Source organism: Dipodomys merriami, unplaced genomic scaffold, assembly GCF_024711535.1.
Source record: "Dipodomys merriami isolate MVZ:Mamm:240054 unplaced genomic scaffold, mDipMer1.0.p SCAF_138, whole genome shotgun sequence".
NCBI classification, from domain to species: domain Eukaryota; kingdom Metazoa; phylum Chordata; class Mammalia; order Rodentia; family Heteromyidae; genus Dipodomys; species Dipodomys merriami.
In genome coordinates this window covers 2,482,203-2,508,748 of record NW_027202693.1, presented here as the reverse complement: position 1 = coordinate 2,508,748, position 26,546 = coordinate 2,482,203, and the positions used below count along the sequence as shown (strand labels likewise).

The window sequence follows — 26,546 nt, the reverse complement described above, 5'->3', positions numbered from 1 at the left end:
TTTCTGTTTCTAAACATGTTACCGTGCCTGATAAACAGTAAGGTTTCTAAACTGAGTTCACCCGTAACAATTCCAAGAACCTTTATTGAAACCAACATTCAAATAGTATCTCAAGGGGGAAATTTTGTTTCCGCAAAACTTAACAATTCCAAATATATAAAAACACTTAAAAATCTCATTAAAGGTGATAATTTACCCTTCCCCATGTTATCTGTTAGACTTCATTGACCAAATAAACAGGGAAGACTGTTTAATCATCTGCACCAAAAAAAAAAAAAAGAAAGAAAATTGCATCTTGACAAGTGGCAAATGTCAAAAATCACTTTAGATCAGAGTAATTAGAGGCTTAATGTGGTATAACTAAGGCTTCCGACACAACAGTCCACAAACCAGTGTGAATTCCTACCCTCTCGGCCGCATCTTCAGCTACAGGAGGCGATGCCATGTTGGGGAAGAGACCGCAGGGTCCCAAGCGTCCTCGGGGGCGGGGCCGGGCGGAGGGGCTGCAGGCTCCTGAGTAGGGCCTCCAGGGAGCAGTGCGCACGCAGCACGTTAGTGTCAGCTCCGTGTCGGGGAGCCTCCGCCAGTCTTTCAGATGAACAGAAGTGGGCGGTGCAGGAGGGCACCGATTTAAAAGCTACCAGTATTTCAAAATATACAGATATATGGTCAAGAAGAGACTTTACAATTAATCTGAACAGATGAGTCCTCGGGTCTGTTTACAAAGAGTAGTATAAAAGGGAGGAAAGGTCCTGCCGCACACGGAGCGTGCACGCGGACACAGACCTTCCTCAGCCTCCAGGAAAGCAGCAGTGGGGACAGCAGGCTGCCATGTCCTTCCTTAGGGTCCCAGGAGAAACCCACTCTTTCAAGCCAACCAGGGCTGTGTCTCCTGCGGCTCTGCTAAGACAGGCAAGGAATGCTGTCACCTGCATACTGCGGGAACCCCAAGTCCTGGCAATAAGTCTGTGCAACCTGATCTTTACATTTAGAGAGATGAGAGCAAGCGTTTCAAGTGGCGGGCACCTGAATTTCCCTGTTCTCTTCCGTGACTAGTGTTCTGTAGTAACTTAGGGGAATGGTGCTGTACAGCTGGGCAGGGCGGAAGCAGCTGTTAGGCATACAATGAATGACTTCCAAGAAAGCCTGGCTTTCAGGCATATATTTGTGCAAAAGTCCAGGTTCTGCACAAACAACAGGAACTGTCTCATGGGCACATGGCCCGGTGCACGCTTTCAGTTTAACATGGTCAGCGCAGCCTCACACCTCCACTCAACTCTTATCTCAAGCTCTCCAGCTCTTCTACCTGCAGGCGGTCATCTTCGGGGTGCTGGGCCTTGTTCTGGAGGGCTTTGGTGGGGCTGGCCTGAGGCGTGGGAGCCTCGGGGGGCTGCTCGGGACTGGGGGACTCTAGGCCACTGTGCTCCGACCCACTGGCCAGGTGTTCCATCTTCTCCAAGTCTTCAATGTGGCTGACGGAGCTGGTGTCACTCACGGTGTCGGAGCCTCGCACGGATCTCCTGAAGGGCTTGTGGCCTAGGAGAGACGGGATGGATGGCGCCGAGCCGCAGGGATGCACTGCAGGCCTTTGCGGTCACAAGCTTTAATGCATAGATCCCTGGCCAGGCAGCTTGCAGACGAGCACTCACAAGCCAGGCCAGAGCCTCTGGTCCTGGTAGGACAGGCACACGGCCTCGGGCAGCCTGTCTCCAGACCCTAACCTGCCCCAGGGTGCCACTGAGGCACTACATCGGGATTAAATCTCAAGAAGAATGAGTGGCTGTTTGCAAGGCCAATGATGGCTAGGCTGCAGTGAAGAGAAACAGGACTTCAGGTAAAGAATCAGGAGGAGGGGCTGGGAAGTTGGCTCAGTGGTAGAGCGCTTGCCTTGCATGCCTGAGGCCCTGGGTTCGATTCCTCAGCACCACATAAGCAAAAAGAAAAAAGCCGGAAGTGGCGCTGTGGCTCAAGTGGTAGAGCACTGGCCTTGAGCTGAAGAGCTGAGGGACAGTGCTCAGGCCCAGAGTTCAGGCCCCACAACCGGACCAAAAAAAAAAAAAGAATCAGGAGGAGAAAGGCAGGAGCAGTGAAGGGGGGGGACTGTTCTGCGGGCTGCAGGATAGTAGTAATGAACGAGGCTGGGGAGTCACATACCTGGAAGTCTGGGTTTGCCACGAGTTCCCGAGGGGGTCGGGGGCGGCGTCACTCCCGTCCCCTGTACCTTGTAGACATACGTGTGCTCTGTGGACTCCAGGGAGCCTGATGGGGAAAGAGAGGCATGGGCACAGACTCCGGGCACAGGGTTGAGTGCCCTGGGAGATGCATTCAGCTTGCCCACCCACCGGTGGGGAGCTGGGCATTGCTGAGCCTGCCAGGAGCTGGACAGAGCTGCCCTGCATCCACCTCCTCAGCCAGGCTGGGGGGGGGGGGCACAGGGGATGGGGCCCCGGGCCGACGGAGGGTGGCCTGGAGCAATGAGGAACACACGCCCCTGCTCGAGGCTGAGATCTGGCACACTGAAAACTCAAATGCAGCCGTCATTCCCTGGGGAAGGAGTAAGGAAGGGACCTGAGGTTTGGGGACCGTTTCCCTCATGGAACTTCTGCATCTTTTCCACATTCCAGCAACTGGAAATCGTCCCCTTGTTGGCTGTGCCCTCCCCAGCAGGGCACTTGGCCGTGCAGAACACTCATGAGGACCTCAAGAAAGAGTCACACGGCCCCAAGCCCCAGATGGACACCATCTGGGGTTCCTTCCAGAGGACCCAGAGACAGAGGAGCTGTAAGGACAGGGGTGAAGCGAGTAAGGCCAGCACACTTTCAGCCCTACCTGCAGTTAGGTTAAAAGTTCTTCCCTTTTGTGAAGTTTGGACTGGAGAAAACCAGTTCAGCACGGATCCTACCACAGGGATCTGCCGCAGCACTCCCTGCAAGACAAGCGTTCGCTGGGGACCACACGCCGCGTGGGGCCCCTCCCGGCGGCTCATGCCCAGCGCCGCCTCACCTCCTCCAGAAGCCGCTCCTCGTTGGCCTTCTGCAGCTGAACCTGAGCTTCCTGAATTCCTTTACGAACAACTTCTGTCATGTTTTCCAGAAGCTGTGGGAAGAAAGGTGTTATTTGTCAAAGCTTGACTGTGGCCTAGAAAACTGTTAACAGCACTAGAGATGCTGTTCAAAACGGTCAGTAAACAGAATTCTGTATTGAAATGCCAGGGTCAAGGGAGGCGCGCAGAGGCCCGGGCAGCCCTACAGTGGCCTCACTGGCAGGGTACAGGGAGAACAGCTCCTTACAACGATCTTCTCCATGGTGAGCAGAGGCAGCAACGGCAGTCTAGTTTGAGGACTTCCGCCCCCGTGGAGACAGCTGTTCCTCAGCTTCCTTCTCTTCCCACCCACCCCACCGAGTCACGTGTGTCACCTCGTAGACACAACTTTGGTTTGGAGATGTCCATGCTACCCTGCCAACAAGCAAGCGCATTTCCAGTAGGAAGCTGGTCCTCAGGACCCAGCCCCTCCACCTCTCCCCCCAGGACCCAGCTCCTTTGAGGAAGAGCCCTGGACGCAGCACAGGCCCCTCAGTGACGTCACTGAGCGCGCCAGGAATCAGGGACTCTGCCAGGGAAAGGCTGAAAGGAGCAGACGCTTCTGAGGATGGCATCTGCCTTGCTAGCCGGCCAGGCGGCCAGGCAGAAATACTGACAGGCCTCACACACCCGTGAGTTTTCCTCAATCTCCCGGGCTGTGACGGCGATGGTTTCCACAAGCTCGGACACGTCTACGTCGTCGCTCGCCATTCCGATGTAAATGCAGCTCTTCATGCTTCTGTACTCGGGGCCTGCGGGAGGACACGGGTGAGCGTGGCCCTGCGTCCTCCATCCCCAGGGCGACCACAGCACTTGGGGAGGGCGCGTGTGGCACGTGCAGCAGGGGCGCCGGTGGCCGAGGAGAGCCACTCTCTCCCCTGCATGTAAAGCCCCGGCTCTGGAGAGCAAGCCGCCCTTTCAGGGGTGCAAGCGGACTTGTAAGCGTAATTACCCATTTTAAATGTAAGGTCAGATTCCAATTCATTTAACTTTTTCAGGAGTCCAGCGTGGATTTTATCCCCCTCCGGATCTGACTTCAAACTGCTCTTATCATCATTCGCGTGTTCATACCTGAAACAGTATCAAGCATCAGTACTTCAATCTGGAGATCAGGAGCTCAGGAAGCGAGGACAAGGGAGCCCCTAGGGATGGTGTCTGGATGGAAAACTTTCAGGACTGTCCTGTGTGTGGCACCATGTGCACACGCACAGCACACCAGGGCTGCCTCACTGAGCCTGGCTCGGCTTGCCTGCCCGCCCCCCCCCCCCCCCCGGGCCTCTAAACGGCCATATGTCTACTGAATCCTGCACAGACGGCTCTACGACGACTCCAGCGCTCTGGACTGCTATGCACGCCATTACCTGACAACCCCTATCCCGGGCCAGTTGGGGTCGTCAACATGGAGGAGGCCTGCGGTAGCCTCCACTTCCTGCTTGAACTCCTCCCGCAGCTGCAGCGTGCACGTCAGCACCGGCAGCTTGCTCTCGATGCAGGTGACCAGCTGGTCCACGTCCTCTCCTCGAGTCCCTAACGCTGTAAACCCACAGAGAATGATGAGGATGGCTTAGGGAGAGGCTGGGAACTGGGGCGCTCCACTCCACTGTGGAAGACCGAACCACAGTGGAGGCTGTGAAATGCTCTGAGAAAGCCAGTTCTTCTGACACGAAGAATCCTATCACAGGTTAAAAGGGAGCCCAGCATCTCTAAGACAGCGCGAGGAGTGTGGCGCTGGCTGGTGTCTGGAATAACCTCTGGGCTGAGGGGTGCACCGTGCTCTCCCCTGACACTGCCGCTCTGTGGTGTCCCCAGGGTGGAAGCCTTTCTTTGCAGGACAAATTTCTGCATGTCCCAACTTGGATATGTTTGAGGAAAAAAAAACCTTTATAACAACTGTTGAAAGACACCTTGGGAAAAGAATCAAATGTTTTCTAAAAATGTTTTAAGTCAACTCACAAAAAGCAAAACCAGCTGGGCACCAGTGGCTCACGCCTGTCATCCTAGCTACTCAGGAGGCTGAGATCTGAGGATCATGGTTCAAAGCCAGCCCGGGCAGGAAAGTCTGTGCAACTCTTATCTCCAATGAACCACCAGAAAACTGCAAGTGGCGCTGTGGCTCAAGTGGTAGAGCACTCACTTTGAGCTGAAGAGCTGAGGGACAGCGCCCAGGCCCAGAGTTCAAGCCCCACGACCGACCAAGGAAAAAAAAAAAACAGATTTCTTTCTCTTTTCAGTTTTTTGGTTTTTTACAACAAAGTCTCCCTAGGTAGCTCAGGCTGACTCAAACTCAAGGTCCTCTGTCTTAGCCTCACTAGCGCTAGGATTACAGGAGTGCACCACAATGAAAAAAAGACACACATTTAAGTATACCATGAAATCTATACACATTAGTCTTTACACCAGTGGCAGAAGGGATCGAGGAAGCAGCCTGGGGCTCATGAATGCTGCTCAAGGCTGCAGCGTGGCTGAGAAGGCTTCCTCTCATCAAAGCCCACCGTTTCAGGCCTGTGAGAACCCCCGGGGGCTGTGAAAACTACAGGCAGGGTCCTTACCTCCAAGGTGCTGCAAGGGGACCAGGAAATGTTTATTCTATCCCTGTTTCTCCCGACTTTAACCCCATTTCCTTGCTGAAGCTTAAAAAAACTACCGAGGCATGGTGAGAGTAAAACCCCGCCCCGCTCCGCCCCGCGATCTCTTCATCTTCCCCGCGTCAGAGCATGGTGCTTTGCCTTCAGAGAACAGATGCCAGCTTCATCCTGCACCCTGCACCAAATGTCAGCTAGGTTTGAAATCTCCACTGGGGAAAGTGCCATGTGCGGGGACGGAAAACCCAGAGTGCTGGGTCATGGCAGGAACCCAGTGACCCCAGGGCCCTCGCTGTGGAGGTTACACTGCAGTGCTGACCTGCCTAAACTTAGTCCCAGAGAGGAGAGAGCTAGGTGGAGCGAGGCCCATCACCCCGCGGCCTGGGCTCCAGTGGACGTGGCCAGTTCTCCCCGGGAAAAACAAAGAGGAGGGGGGACCCCAGTGCTTACCGGCTGCTGTCGTCAAGGGGCTGAACCGCACACACATGCCCTCGGCCTCCAGGTCCATGACGGTGAGGCCACTGGCGGGCACCAGCTGTTTCAGCTGCTCTCCCAGCTGCAGGGAAAGTGCTCAGCTCCAGCGACCCCCGCCCCGCCCATGCCTGGCCCACGCTACCCTGGCCACAGCCACTGCTGGAGCCAGCGACCTCCCTCCTGTCAGCCCCTGCGTAGAGAAGTGTGTGAGATGCGGGCAAGCCACTTACACACACTTGTCGCTGGTGTGGCACACTGGCAAGCCCTGCAGGCCCCACCGCGCCAAGCGCTCAGCCGTGTGGCTACCGTCACTGCTCTACAACTACAACGCAGCAAGGCCCTGGGCCGCACTGTTCAGGACACTCTTAAGCCTGAACTTGAGGTGCTACTTCAGCGCCCCCAACGCTGCCCGAATGCAGTGCCTCTGCCATACTTCCGTGCGGGCTGCAGTAGTACCGACGCCACGTCCGGCTGATGCTCGCGAGGCTGCAGGATGTCTGCGGCATGGCAGCCGGACATGGTGGCGGCAGGGACACGGGCGGCTGAGCAAACTGCGGCACTGCCAGAGGCGACTTCGGGAGCCCACTCAGACTGGCGCCCCAAACGAGGCCAGAGCCTCGCCAGGGGCCCCCACCTCGAGCTGACTCTACCCATGCCCACGGTCACCCGGTCACCCGGGAGCGAGGCGGTGGAGGGAGCAGGAGGCCCCGCCGTCCTTACCCAGCGGTTCAGGGCGTCACAGGAGTGTCTCTCCCGGCCGACTGCCGACGGGGCCATGTTGGGTGCTGGGACAGCCTTGAGCCCCGGATCTGAAGCCAAACACAGAAGGATTCATGCCCAGAAACGGCTGGGCTAAATAATGCAACCCGGATTCACTTAGATCCCCCGGGGGGCCCCCAGGCAGCAGCCTCCTATACTCCTAACAGACACTGAGCCGGTCAGCGCCTCACCAACTCTCTAACCCAATGCATTCTCCAAAACACAATTCTTCATTCCCTTAACAGGTCTGCTTCCTGTAAGCTGCCGGCCAGCAGGGCCCGAGCACCACGGCAGGGACTCCTTCCTTCCCGTGGGCCTGGCTTCCTCCTCATGCCAGACCAAGGCAGACCAGGTTTCTGTCATCTTGGGGCTCACCCTAGCTGAGCAAACTGACCAGAAAACCCACTGTGCTGTTGCCTTCTAGAAGGGAGTCGGGGCTCCACTTTGGCCCCTTCAGCTGGGCAGGAGACGTTCCTGTGAGCCACTGCACTGGTTCTCATATGGTCTGGGGCGGCCGTGGAGCGGCAGCGGGAGCCAGCCTCCTGGAGCCGGGGGGCGGAGCTGCAGGTGGGAGGATGCCAACGAGGTCTCTGGGTGGGCTGTGAGGGGGTGGCTGCCTTCATTACAAGTTCACCCACTGCCAAGTGCATGAGGGATGCGACAGGCAGTGTTGAATGTGGGGTCAGAGGTCATCTGGGTGGGGACTGTGGTCATCTGGTTGGTGACACTTTATTCCCAGGCTCCATGCTCCTGAATCTACATCTCTGGGCACTAAGGCCCACGTATCTCAAGCCCAGCCACCGCCGCTGGCATTTGGGAGCTGGAAACTAGAGCAAACACGAAGGCATGCAGGACTGGCGTTCAAATGAAGATCTGAGCAAAAACCTTTCCCACTATCTGACCTTCCTTCCTTTTCTTGTACTGGTGCCAGCATCAACGCTTGCCCGCACCACCCGTGCCAGCCCCTCCTGCCTCACTGCCCTCCGCACAGGAGACCCCCACCCCACAGGATGCATGCATGCCTTCAAACACTGCCTGCCTTCAAAATACATCAACTCAACAACATCAAAGATGAATTATATTGTACTATTTAAATGGTATCAAATTAACAGCCCGTAGACATGGACTCCAAAGAACCCTTTTTCCAAAATCACCTACCTGAGCCTGGCAATTCCTGGAAAAACCTGAACACGACTACTGGAGAGCTGAGCTCATCTTCCACCTGCACAAACAGAAGCCTGGTGTTGGTACATGCCCAGTGAACCAGTTGGGAAACGGGCAGAGTGGTGCCCACCCCTACCAGATCACTCAAGGGCTCTTCAGGTTCAGTTGCTAGAGCAGCAGAGAGCAATAGTCTGGCAAAATGTTTGGAAGTAACTGACCCCACTGCAGGAGGGCCCTGGTGCACTGGTGTGCAATCTCCACTGTACCTGCTCAGTACCTGTGTCGGGAACTAGACACATCACACACTACCTCGCCACTCGGCATAACCTCATGACCTGAGAATGCTCTGTCCTGTGCTAGCACGCACTAGTGCACACATCCAGTGGCCATCAGCTCCGCCCTGGCGCGCAGGCACACGCTGGGCAGCGATGCCCCCGGGCAGGCTCTGTGGTACTTCTGCGGGATGCAGGTCTCTGTCATTCAACGGCAGCAGTGTCATAGCCCGAGTGAAGAGACTCAGGACAAGAGAACAGGTCCTCTCAGAGCACCCGAGGGTGGCCAGTCCTAGAGCCCTTCCTCTCAGGTGACTCCAACCCCGTCAGCCACCCAAGGAGCTAGATTCCATATGGAGATGCCATTTAAACACTGCTTAATGGCCACAGAAATAAAACTATTACTGCCTTTAAAGGAACAAGAGCTTAATATTTAAGTATACTGGAGAAAGCCCAATGGGCAAGTGGGGACAAAAAAAAGGTGACAAGCCAGCCATCCCCACTGAGGTATGAGCTACGAGCCAGACTTCTAAGTATGTTATGACACTCTTTCCTTCCTTCTGTGACCTCTGGTCTCAAAGGCCTGTGTGTGTAAGAAACACTTTACAGTGTTATTTACATAAACTTCAGGTGTGAGCCACATGGTAGAGAGATTTATCAATTCTACGAACTATCTGAAATACTAGATTAAGTATAGGAATGGCAGAACATTCAGACTACTGCAGGCAGGGCTCAAATAAAAGCAGAGCCCAGAATAAGGGGCGACAGAGAGAAGGAAGACAGGCAGCCAGGCGGCAGCGCAGCGTGGCCAGTGTGGGTGTTACTGACCCCAGGAGGGACCGTGGTGAGCTGGCTTCAACCGGAAAGCCTGAGCAGGGGAGGAAGGCAGGGAAGGCTATCTAGGAAGCCGCTGCTGAACAGGAGGGCTCTGCACTGGGAGCTGGGAAGGAGGAAGCACAATGAAGACTTTTTGAGGGTCAAAGGAATGGCGTGTGAAAAAAAATCTCAGGACCAGACAGCCGTGTTCACTAGTATGCATTGCATACGCAGTCGCTGCAGTTTGCCACTGGAAGAAGGTGTGGAGCTCAGGTTTATGCCTGGGCTAGGTCTGGCCTTTTTTACATAAAATGCTCTAAAAGAACTGGTGATTGCCAGGAATGGTGGTGCATACCTGTAATCCTCACATCAGGAAGTAGAGGCAGAAGCTACTCAAGTTCAAGACCAGCCCTGGCTGCATAGTAAGACCCTTCTCAAAAGAGCCAAGGGGATCGAACTCCAGAAGAGCACCTGCCTACCACGCACAAAGCTCTGGGTACTGCGAAAAACAGAACTGAGTAACCAGCACCATCAAGCTCTGCTACTTGGAGGTGAGGGATGGGGGAGAGAGGACGAGCAGAAGAGTCCAGTGGGCTTCACGAGGTAGGTGGGGAGGGAGGAGCGCAGTCTGGCTCTGCCTTGAGTGCCAGCAGCGCGCTCACCTTGGCCCCCGTGGGTCCCTGTGCCCCCAGTCTATGCATCCGCCGCCCTTCTATGTGACAGCTGAGCCAGCAGCCTTGGGAAGTTAAAAATGACTCAGTGTCACAGGATCACCCCGTGACACTGCTGAGAGCAGAATGCGGGTCTCCTGACTCACAATCATACCCCTGCTGCTCCAACGACCCACTCTTCCCAGCTTCTCCCAGCTAGAATCTGGGCCACCTGGCTGCAAAGTCCTAGTCAGAAGACGACGTGGAGTAGCCGTGGAGTAGCCCCTGAAACCTAAATGTGCGCTAAGCAGAATCTGCAATAAACTCAACGTTACACTGTACTCTGAAACACTGAAGGATCATATGGAAATCAAAACCTAACCTGTGGATTCCCTGAAATTCTAAAATACAGAGAAAACAAACCCACATGGGCACTCACAGCTGTTGCTGGCATTGCTAAGTCCCCATTCCTGAGTGTCTCATGTTCTTACCCAGGACGACAAGGGCAGGGCCACCTGCCTCTCCTCATCCCCTCAAACCCCCCCCCCCCCCCCCGCCCCAGCAGGTTTCAGAAAAAATAGCTCAACACTTCTGGATTGCACACATTTCTGTGTGACGAGGAGGAATGGCTGGGCAGGTGACGCTGTGCTGAGTAAGCTCTCTGCGGAATTCTAGGAAGTTGTTTCCTCTGGCAGTAGTTAGGTTTGAACTTGGGGTCACACACGTGCTAGGCAGGTGCTCTACAACTGAGCCATGCTCCCGCCCTTTTTGCACTGGTTATTCTGAGATGGGGTCTTGCTTTCTGCCTGGCTTGTACTTAGATTGTCATCTGCCTATTTTAAGCTCCCTGTCATAGTCAGGATGACAGACGCATGCCACCACATCCAGTTTCTTCTGCTGAGATAGAATCTCAGGTTGTTTTTGCTGTTTGTTTTTGTCTGTTAGATGCTGGTCTGGAACCTTGATCTTCCCAATCTCCATCACACAGGCAGTCAGGGTTTCATGCCTAGGCCACCAACGCCTATTGAGAATCCTAAATTTTAGCAGGATAAATGGATTCTATGAAAGCTATAGGAATTTAAATAATTGTATGGTATCATTTTATCCCAAAGAATGCTTTTATTGGAGCTACTCCAGTGAGGTGTATCACATCTGGGGAAAACCATTTTGTAACTGAAGCTAAAAGAAAGTTATTTCAAAAACAGAAAATTAGATACCATACCAAGACTTTGATGTGGTCCACTTTCTTCAAACTTTCCTGTAATCTCTGACTCTGCAAATGATAAAACACAATGTGTGTGATTTCATTAGATTAACACAATAGGTATAGTATGAGGGTCTTCACAGCACTTCAAACATAAGCCTCAGGTAGCTGTAGCTTGATCATTCTAAGTCTGGATGTCAACTTCTGCAATTCAAATCTGCAAATACGCTTCAATCTTTCAATTACATGTATGAGGTCCTGACTTCAAACCCCACTCAGTATCTCCCAAAACAAAAGGTACAGGGCTCAAGAAGCTGTTAGTAATGAGATATTTGTAAGTGTCCTATTAGCAATGGGAGTCACTGATGTTATTTGCGAGAAAGCTGCTGAGGGAGAAGGTAGGCGCAGGGCAGCCGAGCACTGGAGCAGGAGGGGAGACCATAACTACGAGAGCAGCGCGTGGCACCCAGCTAAGCTTCCCGACCTGTCATTTCTAGCTATGGTCTTGACCAAGTTCTCTCGACTGTAAAAAGGGATGGCAGGATATGTCCTGAAGAGTCCTGAGTGATGCTCAGTGACGCACACCGTGTAATGTGCACGATGGCCACTGTCCTCATCAGTCCGTCACATCTCCTCCGGGTTCCCTCAGCACTGGTATGCCCAGAACCATCACCTGCCTCATGGTGTCGGGCTACCTCCAGAGCAGCACACACAGAGCCTCCGGGAAACCTCTTCTTCATGTGCCGTTGGCAGAGGAACTTCTGTCCGGTGAAGTTGTGGGACCAAGTAACACAACACACACTGTGCTTCATGGTGACGGGCACCAACAAAATGCTAACTGCCACCCTCCTCCTCGAGGGCGGCGAGGAGGAAGAGGATGAGGAAGGGGGAATGGATGGCGCAGCATGGACTGTGACGGCCTAGCAGTTGAGCGAGGAGTTAGCGTCGGAGGAGCCAGGGCTGAGGTGGCCTCCAGGGCATCACAGTGAATGTCATCAGTATTGTCTTGCACTCCTCTGGCCCAGGGGAATTGAAAGCTGTCCCTGGGGTACCCAAACCCTCCCCAAGTTGATGAAGTTACTACAGCAATAGAAGCTTCTCTCAGCCAAGAACCAAATCAAGATATGAGCTAGTAGCATAAAGAGGGTATTTAAAAATATACATATTGTGCTTTTGTAAACACAGATCTTCATTCTTTAATGTAAAAAAGAACTTGTGAATGAGGACTACTGATGGAAAAATAGGGAAGTGATTATTTAAATATAAAAATTGGAAAGGGTGACATTGATCAAGATGTCTTATACTCAAACTGACATGTCAAACTGAAACCCCTTTGTACAACTACGTAGAATATCTATTATACATATCCATGTGTATGTGTGTGTGTATGACACTTAGGAAGTGCCAGTTCCCAAAAAACACACACCCACATTTTAAATTTTAATATTTTTTGAGGTGCTGAGATTGATCTTGGAGCTTTGCATACACTAAAGATGTTTTGCCACTGATCTACCACCTTAGCCCAAGAACATATTTAAAGCGAGACTGAATGCAGAACTTAGGTGGTGATCAGATGGTGCCCTAAGTAACTTTTTTTGATTGTGGTCAGTCACGGGGCTTGAACACCAGGCCTAGGCACTGTACCTCAGCTCTTCAGCTCAAGGTGAGTGCTCTACCACTTGAGTCACAATACCACTTCCGGTTTTCTGGTGGTTTACTGGAGAAGAGAGCCTCACGGACTTTCCTGCCTGGGCTGGCTTTGAACCGTGATCCTTAGATCTCAGCCTCCTGAGTAGCTAGGATTACAGGCGTGAGCCACCAGTGCCCGGTCCTAAGTAATTTCTTTAGTGACTATTGCTGCTACCTGGCAGGGTAGACAACAGAGGCAGTGTTGAGAGGGGACACAGGACAAAAGGATAGTTAGTTTAGGCAAGCTCAGCTCCTGCACTGCATAAAGGTAACATCACGCTTTCTAAAAGCTGTGGTTTTATTGCTGGAACCCAATCTCCACGGCACAGAGAGAGAGAGGCAGGGGAAGTGGCTGGGGCCAGAGCATGGAGCCTTCGTGGTGGGATCAGAGTGCGCTTATAAAACCAGCTCAAAACAAACAACAAAACCAAAACAAAACCAAAACAGCCCAAATGAGCCTGCTCTTGCTGCCGCGTGTGCAAGCAACAAGCCCTCTCTCCCAGGCACTGAGTATGCTGGCCCCGGAATTACTCATTCTAAGGCATTTTGTTACAGTACCCAACAGATTAATATGCTACAGGATTATTATACATTTCTCACAAATAGAATACCCTGAATACAAAGAGAATTAGACTTAGATGCCCAGAAACCTACAATTTAGGAACCCAAGCCAGTGTGTCACAAATCCAGGCCAAACTGGGCATGGTGTAACATGCCTCTAATGGCAGCACTGGGCATACTGAGGCAGAAAGATCAAGAGTTCATGGTCAGTTTGGAGGTCCTACCTCAAAAAACAGAGGGAGGGAGGGAGTGGGGGGCTACAGTGGCTCATGTTTAGCTATTTGGGAGGCAGAGACTGGGAGGCTAGAGGTTCAAGGCTGGGCTAACAAAATGTTAGCAAGACCTTATCTCAACTAATAATGGGGCATGATGGCATGTGCTGGATAGTGGCAGCTTAGCAAGGATGTGGACCCAAGTTCAAAACCAGCGCCACACAAATAACCACCCACCCAACACACGCAAAAACACATACAAATATGGATGGAAAGAAAGGAACAGGCCACTCAGCGGTAATTCCAGCTATGTGAGAGGTAGAGAAAGGAGGACCCAGGTTCAAGGTTAGCCCAAACAAAAGCTGACAAGACTCCATCTTAAAGAGCAAACCAGGTGTGGTGGTTACAAACAAAGGAAGAGGTAACAATGCTCAATAAGAAATGTACTCATTACCTTACTCATGTAACTATAACCCCTCTGTACACTACTTTTACAATAAAAACATAAAAATATAGAAGATTTAAAAAAAAAAAAAAAAAGAAACAACAGCCGAAGGGCCTTCAGCCAGTTGGTTATGAGGTAGTAAGTCAGGGGGTGAGCAGCCAGTTGGTTATGAGGTGGTAGTCAGGGGGTGAGCAGCCAGTTGGTTATGAGGTGGTAAGTCAGGGGGTGAGCAGCCAGTTGGTTATGAGGTGGTAGTCAGGGGGTGAGCAGCGGACAGGGGCAGAGACGGAAACCGTGGTCACTGCCGAAGTGTCTACTCACCAGCTGGCAAGCGTGCTTTATCCTCTCCACGATGCCATCCAGTCCCAAGTATTGTAAAGATAACCAGAGAGGCAGGGCACGGAGTTTGTCTGCTGGCTTATTTGATGTAAGTCCGGCAACTAGAGTCTAAGAGAGTCCAGTATGGATACATTAATTGAAGAAGTTACTCTGCAGCAGAGTAACTGCTATCATCTACAAGGCACAATGTGGGGGGACGCATGCCAGGCACGCAGCCTGAGCACCATCCGGTTGCCACTGCCAGAGACCTGGCAGAGTCCAAGGGCTCAGGGGAAAGAAATGGCAAAGCTACTCCAAGATGAGAATCCTGATGGATTCAGAAATTCAGGAGACAGCTTCTGTGAGACACTATCTCAAAAAAGGAAGCTGGTCTCAGTGATACACACCTGCAATCTCAGCCGTGCAGGAGTGTGAGGTAAGAGGACCGTCTAAGGTTGGCTGGGACAAAACTATAAGACCCTATCTAAAAACTGAACTAAAGCAGAGTGCTTGTCCAGTGAGCTGAAGACTCAAACTCTAATACTGCCAAAAAAGTCCCAATGAAGCAAATGGCAGTTCCTTATTCTGAGCAAGCATCCATCCAGCCGTAACTGTAACTGTTACTAACTGAGCAAGACACCAATCGTTCAGTCATCTGGCACTTATTTTGCATGTGTTTGTCACTAACTCTTCTATTACCAACCAATAGAACTTAGGATTTTTAAAAATGCACTAGGGCTCAGGATGTAGCTCAATGATAGAGCTCTTTTTTTTTTTTTTGGGTCCGGTCGTGGGGCCTGAACTCTGGGCCTGGGCGCTGTCCCTCAGCTCTTCAGCTCAAGACTAGCGCTCTACCACTTGAGCCCAGCGCCACTTCTGGCTTTTTTCTTTGTTGCTTATGCGGTGCTGAGGAATAGAACCCAGGGCCTCAGGCATGCAAGGCAAGCACTCTACCACTGAGCCAATGGTAGAGCTCTAATCCTAGTAGGTACACAGCCACAGATTTGATTCCTAATACCACTAAAAAAATTGTCTTGTTGGGTGTGATAGCGCACACTCGTTACCAGCATGTGGGAAGCCAAGGTAGGATAACTAAGGCATCTAAAGCTAGCCTGGGCTATATAGTGAGATACTGACTTAAAAAGAGGGGCTGGAAAGGTGGCTCAATGGTAGAGTGCTTGCCTTGCATGCATGAGGCCCTGGGTTCGAGTCCTCAGCACCACATAAGCAGAAAAAGCCAGAAGTGGCGCTGTGGCTCAAGTGGTAGAGTGCTAGCCTTAAGCTGAAGAGCTGAGAGACAGTGCCCAGGCCCAGAGTTCAGGCCCCATGACCAAAAAAAAAAAGAAAGAAAAGAAAAAGAAAACCATTGCAACCTCTTAGAAAATGTGGATTAGAAGCCTTATTGAACTCAAGACCTTGAGCTTGTGAGGCAGGTGCTCTTCCACTTGGGCCAGGCCTCCAATCTCTTTTGGCATTGTTCTCAAGGAAGAGTATGGCTTTATGATCGGGCTGGCTTGGCATGTGATCCTTCTACTTGTGCTTCCCCAGCAGCAGGGTTAACAGGCACGGGCCACCACACCCCGCTGCTTGTGGAGGTAGAGTCTTGTGAATGCTTTAGCCCAGGCTAGCCTCAAACCCGGATCCTCTGATCTCTGCCTCCCAACCAGCTTGGATTATAGGCTTTAGCAGCCTTGACAAGCCGGGAATTTCACTTTGGAGAACCTATTTTTCCTGGAGTTCATTTTCTATTTTTTGTTAGTTGTGGGGCTTGAACTCTGGGACTGGGCACTGTCCCTCAGCTCTTCAGCTCAAGGCTAGTGCTCTACCACTTGAGCCACAGCGCCACTTCCTGGAGAACCTATTTTTAAGAAATAATTTGCAAAGTAAAAAGACATTCATTCAAACCTCTATTATAGAAACTTGAAAATATCCTTAAAGTTCACAAATGGCCATGACTAAACACGAGCGATACTTGAGTGATGGAATATGATGCAGCTATACACTGGCCTGAAAGTCCTTTACACATATAGGGAATAAACCTATGATGAATAAACCAAAAAAAAATAGTATGGATTCATGTCATAAATGAAATGAAGAAAGCAGACTTCGCCTGGCTGTTCTGTAGTGAATGGTCCCTCCCCGCCCCGCCCCGCCCCAGCCGGGCAGGCAGCTCACCAGGGCAGGGTCATCGTGCTTGTACAGCGTCACTGCGGGGACAGCGGGCAGCCCCAGCCAGGGGCCCGGGGTCAGCGTCATGCTGTGGCATTTGGTTGCAGCCTACCCACAGGAGAACAACTTGTCACCACATGATGAGAGTACACTAAACCCACTCCCCACACCCTGCCGTAAAGTATTTGGTGAAAACCTACAACATACCAGCACCGACGAGGAGACATAACCGAGAGCCAATGTTGCCAGATTCACCCTGGAAGAGAAAACACCAATCAGAGAACTAATTACTCACTGTTTCTTCTTCACTAAGTATGTGCTGTCCAAAACTTAAGCCCAGCTGCGCTGCTGTGGGGTGACAGCCCCGTCATTGGCTCCACTCCAGCCACAGGAGGTGCGGACTTTACAAAGACAAGAAACCCTTGCAGACTCACTTGAAGCGGGACATGTGTCAGGGTGTCCCTGTCTGCTTAGGACACTGCACCCCATATGCTGTGTCCTCCAGCCACTGCTCCCATTTGTCCTTCTGGAGGCAAGATAGCAGGCCTCGGCCTGGACACACTGGCGCCAACTGCTCCTGGGACTTTTTTTGAGGCTTTGGGATGGAAGCAGACAATTCTGTTGACAGAATGACTGCAGAAGCCAGTTAAGCACTGGTCTTTTTAGTTGTGTGAACCAGTAAGATCTGTTTCAGCCAATTTGTTATTTTATTACCTTGCTCTAAGAACCTTCGGGGATGACTGTCACTACAGTGGGGCTGGCTGGATGTCCCCTCTTCCTAGGGACCTCGCCTCTACCTACCCTTCCACGTGAAGCCATATGCCATACTGCTCACAGAGCTCTCTCAATCGCCCAATCTTGTCTGTGTGTCCAACTGCAGCTGTTCCTATGATAACCCAAACAAGAAAAGCTATTCAAAGGAGCAAATGTTATAAGCCAAAAAAAAAAAAAAAAAAATCCCTGAGTCCATCAAGTGACTAAACATGGGTAGATCTGTTTCTTTTAAACATACAAGAAGTCAGGCAGGAAGTAGTGGTTTTCCTGTTGTATTTAAATATTTTGTGAAATGAACTGCTTTATTAAAGTGCAGTTCATATGCAACAAAACCCACTGGCATACACGTGTGGTCCAGGCGTGTAGTTCTCTACTTCCTGGAAGCATCCTTGTCCCCACGGCGGCCCCTCAGCTCCGTGCAGCCCCATAGCCCCAGCCTGTTCCGTCACTCAGTACAATTTGTCCATGGAAGCATAGATCAGACCTTTCTGTGTCTGGCTTCCGTAATTCTTCCCAGTGGACATGCCTGTCCCTGCTTAGTCTCCGCAGCAGGTCCGCACCAGCCAATGGACACCTGAACACTTATGAGTTCTTGGTATGAGGGACATTTTCAATTCTCTTTGGTAAATACCAAGTAATGGGACTGAGGGGTGGTGCGGTAGTAAACATGGAAGCCTTGTAAGGAAGCGCCAAGCTGTCCTCTCGCGTGGCTGTACTGCTTGGTGTCCCCACCAGTCACACAACAGCTCACCAGCATTTGGCACTTTTTTTTTTTTTTTTTAACTTTAACGTCATCTCACTGCTTTTTCATGGGATGCTGAGGACTGGCGTCAACTGCCCCACCCCTGAGCTACACCCGCAGCCTGTGCTTTCAAATTATGCTTCTCTTTCCTTTTTCTTTTTAGTTGGAGACAGTCCCTCAGTGTAGTCTAGGCTAGCCTCAAACTCTCAATCTTCATGCCTCTGTCGGTGCTAGAATTACAGGTAGGTACTACACCATCACCCCTGGCTAAACTCCACTGGGAATTGAATCTAGGATTTCATGCATGCTAGGCCAGTGTTTTGCCGCTTGAGCCAGGCCCCCAACCCTTTTATATTTTTGTTTCTGAAAAAAATGTCTTAATAACTTTGCTTGGGCTGGCCTGGAACTTAGGACCCTCCTATCTCTGCTTACTGAGTAGCTGAGATTATAGGTGTGTACCACCAATGCCTGGCTTAACTTGAATTTTCCTAATGACCACTACTGATGTTAAGCATCTTCTAAAGCTCTTCTACACTCACATTTTCTTAGTGTATTAATTCATTCCAGCAGCGTTTCTCTAGTTTCCATAAAACATGATAGATATACAATCATGCTACCTATAAAGATAATTTACTACTACTTTTCATTTCTTTTCCCAGTCCTGGGGGTTAAACTGCTGGTTAGCGCTCTACCGCTTGAATCACAGCCTCACTTCCCATTTTCCAGTGATTAATTGGAGGTAAGAGTCTCACAGATTTTCCTGCCCAGGTTGGTTTCAAACGGCTATCCTCAGCCTCCAGAGTAGCTACAATTATAGACATGAGCCACCAGCACTGAGATAAAACATTTTTTTAAGAGTTGGTCTTTTTTTTTGGTTGTGGGGTCTGAACTCTGGGCCTGGGCACTGCCTCTCAGCTCTTCAGTTCATGGCTAGTGCTCTACCACTTGAGCCACAGTACCACTCCTGGCCTTTTCTGCTTATGTAGTGTTGACAAATCAAACCCAGGGCCTCATGCATGCAAGGCAAGCACTCTACCACTCAACCACCTTACCAGCCCTTAAGAGTTAGTTGGTCTTTTCAGGCCAAGTTTCTCACCTAGATTTCCAAAGTCAAAGACTGGGTTTTATGATACATACCAGCATTTGCCACAAGCAGCAGGGGCAGCCTTCCACGTTCTATATCGTCTTTAATCAATTTCTCCAGAAAGGCAACATCCTAGGACCACAAAAATATGAGATGACCAACACAAAAGGCGCACACTGCAAAGTGACGACTTCTGGGATGAGTGACAGTGGGAGGGCGGATGTGGCTGAAGTACTTTACTTGCATGTATGAAAACAGAGCAGTAAGCCTGTTGAAATTTGTTTTAGAAGGGAGGATGGGGGGTGAGGGAGAGTGATAGAAGGGGTGAATTTGTGAGGTACATGGTATACATGTGCAGAAATTGAAACCCTATTCAACTACTGTATGCTAACAAAAAGTTTAGAAAAATAAAATCACTTTTTAGATTGAAAAGAAAAATTATGACTTCCAAAAGTATCACAGATGACTCTCAAAGTTAAACACTCAAACAAGTCTGACTTTTGATAAATTTTGTTTCCTCTAATCATAAATGTCAAAACCAAATAGTTTCCCTTCAAACCTAATTAGAAAAAAACAGCAAAATGAAGCAAAAAGTGCTCATATTTGGAACCAACACTTCTCTATTTTTAAATATATGCATTTAGAGAAAATCTTGTACCTCCCTCAAAAGATGGATGAGAGAGCAGCTACTTACTGGTATACCCAAGTTAAAAGTTGAGCCACGTTGCAAAAGAAAGGCAGAATCCTAAAATTGATCCTCTTCCTAGTAGCCTAAGAGGTTTATCACTTGCATGTCTAAGATAATTGAACTTAACTGCAATATGCAAAGAAGGATCCCATTTTCATAACCTACCCGCTCCCATACAGGGTGCCAAGGATGAGCTATGCAGCAAGATACAAAGCCAGCATGAGCTATGCAGCAAGATACAAAGACCCCGACATGCCCAGGCACGAGTCCCCCACAGTGACAACTTCGACCATAGGCTTTAGAAGGAAGTTTTGGCACTGATCTGAGCTACCATATTTCTACTTAAGACAGGTAACAGAGTTGGGTAAAGTGTGTACTCAGTATGCATCAGGTCCGGTGCTCAATTTCTAGCACCAAAAACACTTCAAAGAACGTGATAAAGTGGTTACAAGATTTTTTAGAATAGAGTGGCTCATCCTGTAATCCTAGCTACTCTGGAGGTACTCTGGATCATGGTTCAAGGCCACCCAAGCAAAATATTTGCAAGACCCCATCTCAACCAGCTGTGGTGGCATGTGCCTGTTATCCTAGCTATGTGAGATCAGAAGAACTACAGTTCCATGCCAGCCCATCTCAACACAACACAGCTATACAGCAGGAAGTATAACTAGGAGGATTGTAGTGCAGGCCCACCAGGCCATAAACCAAGATCCTATCCTATCCTAACCAGAGTAAAAAGGGCTGAAGAGATGGCTCAGGAGAACATCTGCCTAGCCAGTGCAAAGCTGAGTTTCACTGCTACTCAAACCCCAGTACCACCAAAATAAATAAAAGATCCTTTAAGAGCAAGGTGCCAGGGCTGAGGCTGTGGCTTAAGTGGTACTAAACCTGTCTGTCTAGCAGCTGCAAGGACCTGAGTTCAAATCCCAGTACTGACCCAAAAAAAGACCCTGGGGGTCCTGACCTATACTGGCCAACCTTCCTGGACACAACGCAGCAATACACATTACACAAAGCAAAGATTGAAGTAAGCTACTACTAACTACCTGGAGGTCAGCAAACAGAAGTTTAGTTGAAAGACACACTTGAAATGAAGCTCCAGCTTATCATATAAACCAAAGGAAAACTTACCATCTGATGCTGTGATCCAAACATAGTGTTGCAGGGCACACGGCACAAGCAGGGGAAGGGCAAGCCGAGCTGCAAGGCGAAACACATGGTTTTAGAAGACCTTTTTTCCCCACTCACTTATGAATGTGACAGACAAGCCACAGTATCTCAACGACAGGAAGCAGAGGTAGAAGTGATTCCAAGCTCTACATAGGCACAAATATGAAACCTTATGTGAAAAGCAGGAAGAGCATGGTAGAGAGTATGCATGACAAGCTCAAAGCTCTGAGTTCAAATCCCAGTACTATTAAAAGAAAAAAAATCTCAGTCAAGCATGGTAGCACACATGTATAATCCCAGCACTCAGGAGGCTGAGGCAGGAAGACTTTGAGTTCAAAGACAGCCTGGGGTATGTAACAAGTCTCTGTCTCAAAGAAAAACACAGAAGAAAGTCATTTACCCCCTGATCCCCCTGGAACATTTATAAACAGGACTGAAGTACACAGGAATGCTAAGCCCCACCCCCTGACAAAAAATGTGAATTTAAATAGCTTGTAAGAGGAGACAATGTAAAATTTTCTTTTTTTTTTTTTTTTTTTTTTTTTTTTGTCGGTCGTGGGGCTTGAACTCTGGGCTTGGGCGCTGTCCCTCTGCTCTTCAGCTCAAGGCGAGCGCTCTACCACTTGAGCAACAGCGCCACTTCCGGTTTTCTGGTGGTTTATTGGAGATAGGAGTCTCACGGTCTCTCCTGCCCGGGCTGGCTTTGAACCGCGATCCTCAGATCTCAGCCTCCTGAGTAGCTAGGATTACAGGCGTGAGCCACCAGCGCCCGGCTGTAAAATTTTCTAAATGAGGGCAGAGGAGGTAGCTCAGCACACAGGGTTACCCCTGAACACAGACACATAACATAAAAGCAATCATAAATGAGTCAAGTAACTATCTTTGGAACAGTCTTAAGTACACTAAAAAAAAGACTTTTGCAAACAAAGAAACTACTGAGCACTGGGCATTTCTGGGGTAACAGGGTTTTTCCTCCAAACACACCACCACCAGAGACATTTAGAGAACAGCAGTGCCTTCTTTACAGAAATCATGTACTGAGAGAAACAAAGGGTAATGAATGGAAAGCAAGGCAAATTAATTTTATGTTCTTCATTATTAGCTTCTGAATACATGAGGAGTAAGTTTAGGAACTGTTAACAGTTACAATGTACTGTTTGTACAATTTCAGAAACAAGAGTAGTTAAGACCAAAAATTTAATACTTTATCACATATTCTCTTCTTTAGAGGAAAAATACACAAGTATTTACCAGGGGCTGAGTCTACCAGGGGCTTAAGACTGAGCTCTAAAGATGGTAGTTTGAGGCTAGCCCAGATAGAAAAGATAACCAGCGAAGGGCAGGGCTAGAGACATAGCTCAAGAAGTAGATATAGTCCAGCTGAAAAGAGTAAGGCCCTGAGTTCAAATTACAAAAGTTCATAGCTACTAAGGAGATTGAAATTGGGAGAACCATGGTTCAAATCAAGCTTAGGCAAAAAGTTCATGAGATCCTCATCTCAACCAATAAAAAATTAGTAGGGCTGGGTGCCAGTGGCTCACACCTGTAAACCTAGCTACTCTGGAAGCTGTGATCTGAGGACTGTGGTTCAAAGCCAGCCCAGGGAGGAATGTCTGTGAGACTCATCACCAATTAACTACCAAAAAACCTGAAGTAACACTGTGGCTCAAAGTGGTAGAGCATTATCCTTCAGCGAAATAGCTCAGAGACAGCGTCCAGACCCTGAGCTCAAGCCCTATGACTGACCAAAAAAAAAAAAAAAAAAAAGTAGGGCACACTTGCTACCCTAGCTGTAAACAGGAGGCTCATGGTCCAAAGTGAGCCCAGGAAAAAGCAAGAACCTGCTCAGAAAAGAATGAAAAGCTGGACGACAGTGGCTCACACCTGTCATCCTAGCTACTCAAGAAGTTGAGATCTGAGGATCACAGTTCAAAGCCAGCCTGGGCAGGAAAATCCATGAGCCTTTTATCTCCAATTAACCACCAGAAAGCCAGAAGTGGTACTGTAGCTCAAGTGGTAGAGCGCTTGCCTTGAGCTGAAGAGCTGAGGGACAGCGCCCAGGCCAAGTTCAAACCCCACAACCAACAATCAACAACAACAAAAAAAGTCAACAGTCAGTGAAAACACCCATATAAAAAAACTACACAGCCTCTCTAATTCAAGTATGGAAAGAAAGCAAAATGTTTCCTATGATGGCCTCTGGGCAATTAGAAATACATAAACCTATCTACCACACATCACCTCCAAATTCAATAATATATGTAATACTAATATATTTTCTCTCCCTGTCCCCCATATATATATATATATGTATGTATGTATGTATATATATATATATGATATTCTCTTACAAAACAGGAGACAGACAAGTGTACCATCTTTCTTTAAACTAGAGAGCTAGAGCTCTTTAGAGCTAGAGAAATGCATAGACGTGTTTCAAAGGGTTCAGGACAGGACAGGCACTGGTAGCTCACGCCTGTAACCCTAGCTACTCAGGAGGCTGAGATCTGAGGATCATGGTTCAAAGCCAGCTCAAGCAGTGCTGGCTTTCTTATCTCCAATAAGAAACCACTCAGAAAACCGCAAGTGGCATTGTGGCTGAAGTGGTAAAGAGCTAGCCTTGAGCTGAAGAACTGAGGGAGAGTGCCCAGGCCCAGAGTTCAAGCCCAGGACAAAACACTGGGGCTGGAAGTCAGTGATAGAATGCTTGCCTAGCACGGGTAAGGTCCTAGGTTCTAGCCACAGCTAGAACACAAGAGCAAAGCCAAACTACATTTGAACACTGTTTGTATCGTATTACCTGATTACAAAGGTATTGGCCCAGGCCAGGTCTAGCAGCAGCACTAAGGTATATAACAGGCTTTTTATTGTATAACACATTGAATCCATCCACGACGAAGTCTTCGTATCGAGAATGAATGGCAAGCCTGCAGATCTTGGCGAGTCCTTCTCTTTCTTCTTCATGGAAATAGGCACAGCCATTTTCATACCTATCAAGAGATCCCATAAATCAATGTACTCTTGCTTCTAGCTAGTTCTGACCACTATATCCCAATGTTAGACATGAGAGCAATTCTCTTCTCAATGAGGAACTATCTCCTAGAGTAGGTAGGGAGGATTGGGGTGTGAGGCGCCCTCAACTCAAGTGGGCTGGCTGGCCACTCACTCCAGCAGACTTTATAATGGAGACAGGTAACGACATGACACCCGCATTCAACTCTAGAAAGCAGAAACTAGGAAACAAACACCTGGAGTCCCAGATACAAAAGTAGAATCCACACAAAGGAAGGAATGGGTGATGCAGGTATGTGTTGGCAGTGTCACCCCTAAAATCTTCAAAATAAATGCTTTTTTTAAAAAATGCTGGTACTGAGGCTTGAACTCAGGGCTTGGCTATTGTCCCTTAGCTTACAACTCCACTTCAGCTTTTTGCAGGTTAATTAAAGATAAAGAGTGTCATAGACTTCCCTGATCAAACAGGCTTCAAACTGTGATCCTCACATTTCAGTTTCCTGAGCAGCCAGGATTACAGGTGTGGGACACTGGCACCCAGCAAGTCTTGCTTTTATTAGAATTTTCTTAGTCTCCTAGAGACTAAGGAAGAACATGATGATTGAAGGTATTTGATCTAGATCATTGCTCTATCTTATATGAATGTGCCAAACTTGGAAAACAAACACTTAAAAATAATGTGTGGGTGTCAGGCACCAGTGGCTCAGGCCAGTAATCCTAGCTACTCAGGAGGCTGAGTATTGAGGATTGGGGTTCAAAGCTAGCCCAGGCAGAAAAGTCCATGAGACTCTTATCTCCAATAAACTACTCAGGAAAAGCAGGAAGTGGCACTGTGGCTCAAATGTAGAGTACTAGCCTTGTGCAGAGAGGCTCAGACAAAGCCTGGGCGCTGAGTTCAAGACCCTCCTTTCCCCCAAAAAAGGGGCTGACTCTAGCAAACATTTCAGTACCTTTACACTCAGTTCTTACCTATATTGACACAGGATCTCACTTGGCCCCCATAACACCATGAAGCAGATAGTAACCATCTTCCCTCTTTTTTGTTGTTGTTGGGCATGGGGCTTGAACTCTGGGCCTGAATGTTGTCCCTCAGCTCTTCAGCTCAAGGCTAGTGCCACTTGAGCCACAGTGCCACTTCCCGTTTTCTTAGTGGTTTATTGAAGATAAGAGGCTCATGGACTTTCCTGCCTGGGCTGACTTTGAATCATGACCCTCAGATCTCAGTCGCCTGAGTAGTCAGGATACTGGCACCCAGCCCATCTCCCCTCTTAATACACAAAGATCAAGTCGCACAAAGAGCTTAAGCAACCTTCAAACGAGGCAAATATCTTACAGAAGGTAGAATGTCATCATATGTCTTTACCTGAAAATTCTGCACAGCCACAAGGTGGTATCGGAAAGAATCCTAGTTGTTAGTTTTCTCAGCTTTTCTTTGTCCAGAGTTGATATATAAGCTCCAAGACTGTGACCCAGCAAAGCCATGTGACCTTGTTCTCCAATACTCTGGACTCTGTTCATTAAAATTTGTTACATTAAGAAAATAGAATCAAATAACATAAAAGGAGCTATAGTGTTCCATAGAAATTTGTTAGACTTGAAATCCATGCAAAATTTCATAAGGCATTCATTCATAGAAACTCAGAAATTCAATGCATATTAAACACTGAAAATGTCAGGAGAAAAATATATTAAAAAATAGAATCCGGGGGCTGGGAAGGTGGCTCAGTTGGTAGAATGCTTGCCTTGCATACATGAAGCCCTGGATTCGAGCCCTCAGCACCACATAAGCAGAAAAAGCTGGAAGCGGCGTTGTGGCTCAAGTGGTAGAGTGCTAGCCTTGAACAGAAGAGCTGAGGGACAGTGCCCAGGCCCAGAGTTCAAGCCCCACACCAACAAAAATAAACAGGTAAATAAAATAAAATAAAATATAGAATCCTATCAGAGCTAGGTGCTGATGGCCCAGCCCTATAATCCTAGTAAATCAGGAGGCTGAGATCTGAGGATCAGAGTTTGAAGCCAGCCTGGGCAGGAAAGTCTACCAGACTCTTATCTCCAATTAACCACTAGGAAACTGGAAATAGAGCTGTGGTTCAAAGAGCACTACTCTTGAGCAAAAGAACACAGTGCTCAGGCCCTGAGTTGAAGCCCCATGGCTGACCCAAAAAAAAAAAAAAAAAGAATGTTAGATCTTTCTTTTTACAGAATATGCCAAAACTATTTAAAAGTAATTTTCTTTTCAATATTTTAACAATTAAATTCCAGCCTCAAGAGCTAGAGAGGGAAGGCTGGAGATTACTAAGTTGTTCTACCATGATCAAAGCCCTGGGTTCTATTTCTAGCACTGCAGGGGGAAAAAAAGGAACTACAGAGAACAGATTAAGGATGAAGTGGTCAGACCAGGCCTGGTGGCTCATGCTGGCCCTCTCCATTACCGTGTGCTCAGGGGCTCCTCGCCTTCATCTCCGTGCATCAGATTCTGCACTAGCTGCAGGATGCTCACCATGTCCTGTCCACTGCAGAACAGAAAGTCAACAGCCTGCTGAAGAGAGCACGCAACCCCACTCCCACCACCAACTAGTGCACTTGTGGAAGTTTTCCTTTCTTTGGGCAATGAGCTGACTACAAGGGGGAAGAAATGTGTTTTCATATATAGTTTATACTTGAACAAAAAATCAACTC

General features: G+C 49.0%; 1 protein-coding gene across 5 annotated transcripts in view; it reads right to left on the bottom strand.

The window, feature by feature from the left end:
* Nucleotides 1-56: 56 nt before the first annotated feature.
* The window catches only part of LOC138825609 (pyridoxal-dependent decarboxylase domain-containing protein 1), a 42,347-nt gene continuing 15,857 nt past the window's right edge, over nt 57-26,546 (bottom strand). For all 5 annotated transcript variants that reach the window (XM_070020305.1, XM_070020304.1, XM_070020307.1 and 2 more), the window contains exons 4-23: nt 26,300-26,380; nt 25,231-25,377; nt 23,656-23,845; nt 20,817-20,885; nt 19,051-19,129; nt 17,199-17,283; nt 16,605-16,653; nt 16,404-16,505; nt 14,232-14,357; nt 11,022-11,072; nt 8,056-8,119; nt 6,859-6,947; nt 6,115-6,220; nt 4,444-4,615; nt 4,035-4,153; nt 3,713-3,834; nt 3,004-3,096; nt 2,830-2,926; nt 2,155-2,259; nt 57-1,536 (exon numbers count right to left, since the gene is read on the bottom strand). In XM_070020305.1, coding sequence (XP_069876406.1) covers nt 1,280-1,536; nt 2,155-2,259; nt 2,830-2,926; nt 3,004-3,096; nt 3,713-3,834; nt 4,035-4,153; nt 4,444-4,615; nt 6,115-6,220; nt 6,859-6,947; nt 8,056-8,119; nt 11,022-11,072; nt 14,232-14,357; nt 16,404-16,505; nt 16,605-16,653; nt 17,199-17,283; nt 19,051-19,129; nt 20,817-20,885; nt 23,656-23,845; nt 25,231-25,377; nt 26,300-26,380 — 2,203 coding nt within the window. In that variant the 3' untranslated portion in view covers nt 57-1,279. The remainder of the gene's footprint in view (nt 1,537-2,154; nt 2,260-2,829; nt 2,927-3,003; nt 3,097-3,712; nt 3,835-4,034; nt 4,154-4,443; nt 4,616-6,114; nt 6,221-6,858; nt 6,948-8,055; nt 8,120-11,021; nt 11,073-14,231; nt 14,358-16,403; nt 16,506-16,604; nt 16,654-17,198; nt 17,284-19,050; nt 19,130-20,816; nt 20,886-23,655; nt 23,846-25,230; nt 25,378-26,299; nt 26,381-26,546) is intronic.